Genomic DNA, 10,490 nt, shown 5'->3' with positions numbered 1-10,490 from the left:
TGCATTGGTATATAGCATTAAAAATAGGAGAAATATAATTTTCCAGTCTTTTAATTTGTAGTGCACCAAATATGCAACATATTTTTATATGGAGAAATAAACAAATGTTGGCAGTAGTTTTGTCAATTGGGGTAAAAACAAAACAGATAAATTATAGCTGCTTAAGAAGTGTGATTGGAGCAGGTCTTGGAGGTGCATGCCTCTGATCCCAGTACTCGGGAGGCAGAGGCAGGTGGGTCTCTGTGTGTTCGAAGCCACCCTGGTCTATAGAGTGAGTTCCAGGCCAGCTGGGGCTACAGGGAGACCCTGTCTCAAAAAACAAAACAAAACAAAAGAAAACAAAACAAAAAACCCAAAAAGTGATTTGTTTGTCTTTTTATCTGTCATTAGTTAATTATTTTAAACATGTTTATCTTTTCCCATAGCGCTTTGTGGCGGGAACATAACTGCAATGAATGGCACCATTTATTCTCCTGGGTATCCCGATGAATATCCCAACTTTCAAGACTGTTTCTGGCTTGTAAGAGTACCCCCTGGGAATGGAATCTACATCAATTTTACTGTCCTTCAAACAGAACCTATCTATGATTTCATTACTGTATGGTAAGCCAAGACCATTGCTTTTGTTTGATTCAACTATGAGTGAAGTAAGTTAAGGCTGAAAATATATCACAGAAATTGATTATGAATCACCCTCTGACCCTCTGAACTGGCATGGTAACCAAGGCAATCAGTAAGGCCTTTATGTATTGTATAACAAAACATTATGGGGGTAAAAAGATTTAAAGGAATTATTAGGTAATGTGCTAAAACAGGCAAGTATCAGAATAAGTTTAAAGAAGTTTATATTTACAAAATGTGAAATAAACCTGAAATAATAATGCTGTCATTAAAGCTTCCCTATAAAATAGAATAATTATACTATTAATCTATCAATTGAAAAACTTTATTTAAAAATATAAAGATAATATCTGAATTAAACTACAGTTGATCAACAGAACTACTGTGTTACTTCTTAGAGTCCTTATTTTAACAGTCCTGATTCTCTAAATTACTGCCCAAGAAAATATTAGGGAGCACACCTCAAGCTATAAGAGATTCTGAGTACCAAAATGAAAGATAGTTTACTAATCACAATAGAGATGGATACTCTTATTTAGCTAAAACATAATCCGTTTTTAATATATTACATTTTAACACATCCTATTACTTATGTAGACACATAGCATGCCAATATCATTGCTGATTCAAGGATTATTTTACTTACAGAATCTTTATTATTAATATAATGATATGATGATATGCAATGTCTTCATTAAACTTGCTTCAAAACCCTGTAGAACATCAATCTCATTTTCTCCATCCCTATTCCTTGTCTAATAGGGATGGACCTGATCAAAACTCACCCCAGATTGGTCAGTTCAGTGGCAACACTGCGTTGGAATCAGTATACAGCACTTCAAATCAAGTTTTAATCAAATTCCACAGTGACTTCACAACAAGTGGCTTTTTTGTGCTCAGTTATCATGGTTGGTATCATCTAAATGTTTCTATTTCATTTGATGTTATTTAAATTGTCCTGGGAAAATTGAATGTAATATATATTTACCTAGTGATTGAAAATGTATTAAAATTGGACACATTGATCATCACTGTAACTTTAGCATTTCAAACACATTTACTTGCAAACCATGACCTGCTCAAAGTGTTTAGGGACATTAACATGTGAGCAAATGGATATAGGAAATAAATCACTCAGTAATTACCCAGTGGAAAATAATCATTTTTGCATGGAAACCAATAAAAGGGAACCAGCTGTTCATATTTTACTGCGTGTAATTTGGAGACAGCAATAGCTTTTTTTTCTACACGAAATATTTAATCTAGTCAACCTGCTGTGAATTTTTCTAAAATTAGCATCTAATATCTTTATGCTCTGGATCACATTACTCATTCATTTATGTTCTTATTTCAAAACTGTATCTGAGCAAAAGTCTTATAGTTTTAAGTGAGTATTCTAGATCATTAAGTTCATAGCTCTTCTCCCTGTGGAATTATTTATGGACTCTCAATTTTATTTGGTTATACAAATTTATTCTGGGTCCTAGCTTCATGACATTAACTTTTTGAGATGACATTATATAGTTTCACAGAGATGATCCTTTGTTTTCCTTTGCCTCAAATTGATTGTATTTGTTAGAAATAACCAATGTCTATAATAATTACATCTTTGTCTCCTATGACCATAATCTTCGAAAACCACATCTTGCCTCATATAACTTTGTCAGAATAATCTCAAATGTTTCACAGGACCAGTAATCTACTTAATTAAATTTGCAAAGGTTGTATGAAAACTGAAGATGAACAGTACTTTAACCTTTACATTAGTACACAAGTTAATGTTTTGAATTTTAAATACAAAGTAACAAATTATTTGATACAAAAACTATGTCATGTAAAAAATATGGGTATGTCAAATATTATTGTGTTCAGACATGTTTCAATCACAATGATGGAAAAGCAGAGAATGGACTGTATTGTACTTGAATTGCTAAATCTGAGCATTTATCAATCAGTGGAATAACATCCAGCTAGTGTCAGATCGACCCACATCTACTAATGCTGCATGTGTGTTGCAGCATAGCTAATTAGAAAGTGGAGTGTTCTATAAAAAAAACCATTTCAAGCTGTTTATTTACCTTTTCTACTGAAGTGTCCATTGATGCTGGGTGCATATATATATGTATATATGGGCTGCAGCGGAAATAATAGCATGTTGTCTTTCAAAATAAGGATAAGGGAAACAAGGAGCCATTGGTCATGAAAGCTGAGTGATGGATTGCTTGCTGAACTATATTTTGCAATTTCCTCTCTTGGTAAATTGATTTTTTTTATTTATCATTTTATGGTTTTTCCTGAATAAGTCCTTAGAAGGCAGTATTCCTTTATGGTCTCTCATGGTCCACAAGATAACTCTAGGGAGAGTACAAAATCCTTATGAAATTGAAGAGGACTTCAAAGGGAAAATATTGTCAAAGGGAAGATATCAGGCATGCAACTATTTAAGGAGCACATGGTTGATAAAATATTTGTGTACATGAACACAAAATGCAAATGTGGGCTTACACAGAGTATTTATACATACGCTCTCTTCCTAAAGCATGTTTTGCTTGATTTTTAAGCTGGGACTTGACTCATATACAATAAAAGTTTAGTTGTTTAAGGAGGAAGATGATCAAATATATGTTTAGTCATTTAATTTCCAGTTGACCTTGGATAAGTTAGCTTCTAATTTTCCCTTTCCTCAGATGTAAAAACAACACAAGGATTGCTGAAAAACTTAAATGAGAGACGGTGTGCACAGACTTTACCCCATTAATGACATGTGTTAGGCATGAAATTGTTGAGCAAAAATGCTGACTGTTGACACCTTTGAATAGCTCCAGGCAAGAAGTGCTGCCTTGCTGTTGATATCAGCATTGCATTGAGGACACATGAGAGGAAGAGTTCATACCAACAAAGAGAGCTGAGTGCTTGGCAGGGTACAAATTTGGTAAAGGTTTCCCTCACGTATCTTTTCTTACATTTTGTAGTTTCCTAGTGGTATATTTTACTTATTTATATATGCTTATTTTTATTGTGTCTCATAATGTAGCTCAATTGACAGAGCCTACTCAACATTTGAATCAACATATCCAAGCATTTTACCCAATTAGCTTTGAAATTTATGGGCATGGGCAACGTTCATGCTAAGTTGATTTCAACTGCCATTGGGGTGCACAGACACAACCAGTACAACTGCAATACAATCCCTATACTTAAGGCTTGAGAAATATTGTAGAAGAGGCAGTGGAAACTGTAAGAGCTAAAGGAGCAGGGGTGGAAACCTGTAAAAACAGTGTTCACTTTCTGTAAGTAGAATACGAAATTATCAATAAAATAGAATAAAAACTATGGATGTAGTTTTTAAACAGTTGATAGATGCCATAAATTCCTCTGGCACAAATAGGATAATTTTCTGAAAGCACTGCTTTATCCCGACTCACCTTTTCACAAATGCCTGACGCTACATTAGTCATCTTAAAGCTGCTCTGAATGCAGTTTCACTGCATTTTACTCAAGTACTTTTTTGATTCTAAAAAGAATTTTTTTCCACTGCCTCCTGAACTTCCATTTTGAAATTTTGCCTCTATCTCCATCCAAAATATTCTTGACCACTTATTCATTTGGCTTTCCTTAGCCATGCCATCTCCCCCATTTCTGTATAAGCAAAATGATTTTCATCATCATCATCTTCTATGTAACTATATTTTTTCTTTGAACTGAACTTTTGAGAACCTTATTGTAGTACAATGAATTGGTTTGTTATCTTTGTAAATTTTATAATAGTACACTTTGATGATACAGATCACATTAAGTTTTGCTATTAGAATGAGTTTCTTTTTATATTAATTTTTCTTATGTGTATGTGTGTGAGTCTGAATGAGTTGATTTGCAGCATATGCAAGTAACATCCCGTGGAAGCCAGAAGAGGGCATCAGCTCCCTTGGAACTGGAGTTATAGGCAGTTATGAGCCACCGTGAGCGTCCTGGAAAACAATCTCAAGTACTCTGAAGAGCAGTAACTGCTCTTAACCACTGACACATCTCTCTTAGAATGAGTTCTTTGAGCAATAAAATATTAGAAATTTGGTAATTGTTTATTATTTATCTACCTATAATCTATCTATCTATCATCTATCTAATCATCTGTCTATCTATCTATCTATCTATCTATCTATCTAATCTATCTCTATCTATCTATCTATCTATCTATCTATCATCTATCTAATCATCTGTCATCTATCTATCTATCTATCATCTATCATCTATCTAATCATCTGTCATCTATCTATCTATCTATCATCTATGTATCTATCTATCTATCATCTATCATCTATATATTATCTATCATTATCTATCTATCTATCTATCTATCTATCATCTATCTATAAATCATCTATCTCATTTATTTATTTATTTATTATTTACTTATTTATTTATTTAATGTATGTGTGAATGTGAATGTCGTTGTGCACATACCATGGTGTGTGTGTGGTGGTCAGAAGATAACTTGTGAGAGTGTGCAAAAGCCTCTTCTTTCCTTACGTCAGGTAGACCCAGGGTTCTATCCCGGATTGTCTAAGTTTCTGACAGGTTCTTTCTACTGCTGGGCCATCTAAATGACCCCATTGAGTAACTTTAATACTTGAACACACAGATGGTTAACTTTTACTTTAGGTTAACTAAATAAGGCTAAACTTTTACTCTCTCACTTAGGTTTCTTTAAAATCTTCTGTTGATTGAAAGTCCCTTCGGTTGTGCCTTGCAAATCAGTTTTCTCAGGAATTGTTTGTTTGTTTTATAAGTTTGGCCACTCAAGCTTTTCCTGTGGTTTCTTAAGGTCATTTTGATCATTTAGTGTTTGATTATTAATAATTTTATTATGCTCAAAAGAGAAAAATGTATTTTCCCATCTCTATTCTGCCTTCCATTAAGAGTTCTAGTCTGCCCCATCGGTTATAAAATGTTACTAAAGTCTTTCAGATAAAAAGCAACATTCATAAAAAGCTTTGCAAAATGAACGTTATGCCTAATGAAAAAATAGGACACACACTTTACCTGAGATATCATATTTCTTTTTCATTTGAGGAAATGTGGGTTTTTTCCTTCTCTTTTTCGCTGCTGTAATTGCAGTTTCCTAAAGCTTTTTCTTGATCTCTAATATAGGGTCAACATGAGGTTGGCTTATGATCAATAATAAAAAACATCTATTTCTATCCAATGACCCCCTTGAATATAAGCTAAGAAAAACCCATTCTAAGTGCAATCTTTTGCAGACAGTGACTTATACATTCATTACTGTAATAGGAATAGCCACCATTCACAAAAAAAAACTTAAGTTTCTGGAAACACTGGTAGGTGCTTTTTATGGTTTATTTATTCTAAATTTTCAAGACTATATAAAGTAAGTATTATTCACATCATTCTGATAATTTAAAATGAAGTGAAAAATTAAATGATCAGGAGGGCTAGACTTGAAATAGAACAGAAAGTTAAATAAAACTGCCTGTCTCCAAAGAAAGACTTCTTTTAGGAAAACGAAAACAACAGCAGCAATGTATCAACATTTATTGAATTCTTACCACGTGACCATAATATCCTAAGCTGTTCTTATCTCATAAACAGACTATTTCTGATGTTATGTGAGCTTTTCTTAAAGACTTCAACAAACACGATTTAACACAATTTTAATTTTTAACAAACTGATAGGTTACATAATTTTGTATAAAATACCCATCTTGACTTGAATTTCAATCCTCTTAGTATTTCTCTTACCCAAGACATAGAGGCTAAGAATATTATACTATTACCATGTAGCAACTCGCTCTGCTTGTTCTTTGCAGATCCAAAATGTGTGATGGTCACTTTCTCTGTTGTAAGTGAAACTGACCTAGTAATACCTCATATGACTTATGCAAGCCAAAATGATAAGGAGAGTAGAGTACAGCTGATCCGTGCACTTGTTTGTTTAAACACAAGAGACTTGTTTCAAGATGGTTAAGTTTGTTATTCAGGGAACCTCTTTAATATTATCTGAGCATAAAGAAAACTCATTTTTTTCATATTTTTCAGAGTAAGCCTCAGTGGTTCTTTCCTAATTGTGATTAGATTTCCAGCATTTCAGAGCTCCTCAGTCAAATAGGCTCATATACTCAGTAAATCATAGAAAATAATTCAAGAGACTTAAATAAATCATATTTTTATAATCATAGTATTTTATTACACTGTTTAGTGTTATTAAGCTCTCATTGTGTTTAATGTGTAAATTAAATTCTATCCTAGATTTAGATATATAGGAAAGTTAGAATTTAGAAGGTTTAGTGCTAGCTGTGGCTTTAAGCCTCAACTATAGTCAGGTTTTTCATTTGTTCTTTTTTTTTTTTAGTCTTTTTGAGACAGAGTCTCCCTGTAACCCCAGCTGGCCTGGAACTCACTATGTAAATGATTCTGTCCTCAAACTTACAGAGATCCACCTGCCTCTGCCTCCCGAGTGCCTGAATTAAAGTCATGTGCCTGCCCAGCTCAACTGTGATCTAAAAATGTTCCTCCAAACAGGACACTATTGCAATACAAGCTAGTAATTCTTATTATCCATTGCTTTCTATTATTAGAACATCTTATGTTAAAGAATGAGTTGATTATGTGATAATATTGCTTTTTGAAAATATATTATTTATTATTTTTATTTTTATGTGTATGAGTGTATTGCCTGCATGTGAGTGCAACCGTGTCATGCAATGCTGCGGAGGTCAGAAGAGGGCTTCGGATTCTCCTGGATTGGAGTTAAGGATGGTTCATAACCGCCATGTGGGTGTTGGCAATCGAACCCAGGTCCTCTGCAAAAGTAGTCAGTGCTCTGAACTGCTGAGCATTCTCTCCAGCCCCGATAATGTTGTTTTAAAAAAATGTATTAAGACAGGCTATCTTTTAAAGATCTTTTTTTCTGTACAATAAATGTTATATTTGGGAAAAGTTTAACTACACAAAACATTATCCTTAAAGAGTCTTCTGCAGATAAGAAAACACACTTTATATAAGTAATGATTACTTTTAACTGAATGGCTGCTTTGCCTCAAGCAACCTATAGACGTGACCTCCTTTTAGAGTTTCATAGATAGAACACTGAATTCATAAATGGTTTCATGTCCAGAGAGCACTGGGAGGTATGGCTATATAATGGTGTGTGTGTGTGTGTGTGTGTGTGTGTGTGTGTGTGTGTCTGTCTGTCTGTCTGTCTGTCTGTCTAAAATGAAGTGGTACAGTTGAAAATAAAGAAATTTGTGTAATTGATATAAGCAAAGCCATGTCATTTCCTATTATTTAAAATAGGTTAAAGAGTACTTAGTGATTAAGTAAGTAGAAATCTCATCAAATTTACTACAGCTTGATATTTTGATATGTTAACGTATTCATCTCTAAGTTTGCTGTTTAGTTTTATAAAACATCTTGTTATATGTCTCTTCTAGCTAAAGGCTATCATCAAAACAGCTTTTATTAATTAAAATTGATTTAGTTGATAGCTATAAGTAGTGAGACAATGTACCAACAATGGGTACAGTGGCATCTCAATAAAACTGTTTTAGGAAGGCTTTTAACAGGATTTGAACAGTGTGAGATGATTTTGAGGAAAGACTCAAATTAGTATAATATTCTTATGCATTTTGTGCTGTCCAAAAGTTATAGTGATTTGTGGTTGGATATCTTAGTAGGCCTTTGGCTTTCCTTGAAGATAGAAAGGGTGAACTACATCTGTATAATTTGTGGGGATATAATGTTCAATCATATTATCTAACATGAAAGAATATTGAGCAATTGAATGGTATGAACAGTTCTAGTTCTGTGATTATGATTACAGCAAGGTTTTGTTTACATCTTGTTCCAAGAAGGTCACATAATTATCTCATCTGGTGTCATTTTTTAAAAACTATTTAATAACCAAATAATTAGAAAAGGTATTTCATTACAACAGCATTGACATATTCAATAACAATTTCCAGAGCTAAGATGCTTCTCTTTTAAAATTGGCTGTAAATTTTTAGGTTTTACAGTTGAATTAATACAGTTATACATTATTGTACTCCATATAAACCCTATAAGACATACAATTAAATGAGGTTTTAAACAGTGAGGTTTTAAACTTTAAAAAAGATCTCCATTTCATCATTAATACACAGTTTCATACAGAAAAATTCATTTTTAATATGATTGACACTAAGATACATATGCATTTCTAATCTCTATGTATCTGATTATTACTAGCCACAGTCGGTTACTTTCTGAGCTCCTTGGCATCTGAGCATGGATATAAAGTCATCAGATAGATTTCAATGGTAATGTTTTTCACATCTACTAATAATTAAGGAGCAAATTTTTAAGCTTTGAAGAATTTTTTTTTATGCACCCACTTCCCAAGTAGCACTTATCTACTAATAATTAAGGAGCAAATTTTTAAGCTTTGAAGAATTTTTTTTTTATGCACCCACTTCCCAGGTAGCACTCTCCCATAGCTTCCCTCCCCCCAGAGAGCCCTTATACTCTGATATCCCTGATATTGTCTGCTGTGTTGTCAGCACCCCAGCCATTCGCCACTATTTGCCCTTCTGGTGAACCTAGTCAGCCTATTTAGAGGGCTTTGTTTTAGGAGGGTCAGCTGTTCCTCATCTAGTGGTAAACAGTTGTCAATATTCCTTTGGATAAGATTGGGGTCTGCTGTTCATTTTCCCAGATCTGTGCTGGGTCACTATCTGGGAATCCCTTTGGCCGCCCGGCCAACAACTCAAAAGAAAGTATCGCCTGTCTGGCATTGTTGCTTGTTATGTTGCCTTTAGGTATACATATGGTCTCTTATGAAATTATATTGGCTGGCATTGTTGCTTGTTATGTAGCCTTTAGATATACATATGGACTCTTATGAAATTATATTGGCCCCTTTAGTCTTTGGTTATATTTTCCTTTTAGGTGTTTAAGGCCACACAGTTGGTCCAGATAAATAGATTTATTTTTACACTTAAGGTCGTTTGAGGATCTCTTCCTCAGGGGTCACAAGGGCTTGGGAGGAGCCCCTGGGTCTTTTCCTTTACCAGTTCTGCCTATGTGAAGATAAGTCAAAGGTCCTGCTCGTCTATGGTTGCTTGTAAGCATGGAGGAAATAATTCCTCTGTATTGACGCTCCTCTTTATAGACTGGACACTGGTTCAAGTCCATCTGGTGGGGTCTCCTCAGCCTCCTTGATCAAGAGGACAGGTGACCCACCACCATTATAGGACATTTTGAGAGATGCTCATAGTCCCCTGGAAGTAGTCGACCTAGGAGGGCAAGCAGCAAAAAGTGTCCTTTATGTCCCTCTGACCAAATTATTATAGGCCTCAAAGTATGTCTGTTAAACACCCAAGAAGGTTAGTTCCTTCTGGTTCAAGTCTGGTATTTTTAATTACTGTGTGTCATGTAGATAAATCTTAGGCAAAGACCAGTTGTTCTCAGATAAACCATACCTAGACATATATTTCTTGATCTGCTATGTAAAATTTGTCAGTAGCAATATGGTTCTCTCTGGTTTTCAAAACTAGCTAGGCATTGTTTATCTCATACATTGTCTCACCCCTCCATCATGGTTTTCCCTCTTAAGGTGCCTCAATTTCCCCCCTTTCTCCCTTACTAATACCCTTGTCCTATGGTCCTACCTCTCTTGAGTGCCTTCTTTCCCTTTATCCCCTAGGTTCCTTGTATACACTCCCTCCGCCCTCCCTTAAACTAACCGAATTTTTATCCATATCTCCCTTATTAAGGACTGTTTTCGACTGTTCTTCTCTTTCAGGTTCTTTCTTTCCCTTTACCTCCCTGTTTCCTTTCCATTATCCTGGTTCCTGTAGTTATATCTTGATACATAC

The 10,490-nt window shown here is 34.4% G+C and overlaps 1 protein-coding gene across 1 annotated transcript in view; it reads left to right on the top strand.

Annotated features, from left to right (window-relative positions):
• Positions 1–10,490, top strand: part of LOC103747790 (CUB and sushi domain-containing protein 3) — a 473,923-nt gene that overhangs the window by 356,411 nt on the left and 107,022 nt on the right. Inside the window, exons 29-30 of the mRNA XM_008850327.1 lie at positions 426–603; positions 1,384–1,529. Coding sequence (XP_008848549.1) covers positions 426–603; positions 1,384–1,529 — 324 coding nt within the window. The remainder of the gene's footprint in view (positions 1–425; positions 604–1,383; positions 1,530–10,490) is intronic.

This window comes from Nannospalax galili, unplaced genomic scaffold, assembly GCF_000622305.1.
Source record: "Nannospalax galili isolate Female #2095 unplaced genomic scaffold, S.galili_v1.0 scaffold1485, whole genome shotgun sequence".
NCBI lineage: Eukaryota > Metazoa > Chordata > Mammalia > Rodentia > Spalacidae > Nannospalax > Nannospalax galili.
Note: the sequence above shows the minus strand (reverse complement) of the source record. Positions and strands in the feature narration are given on the sequence as shown.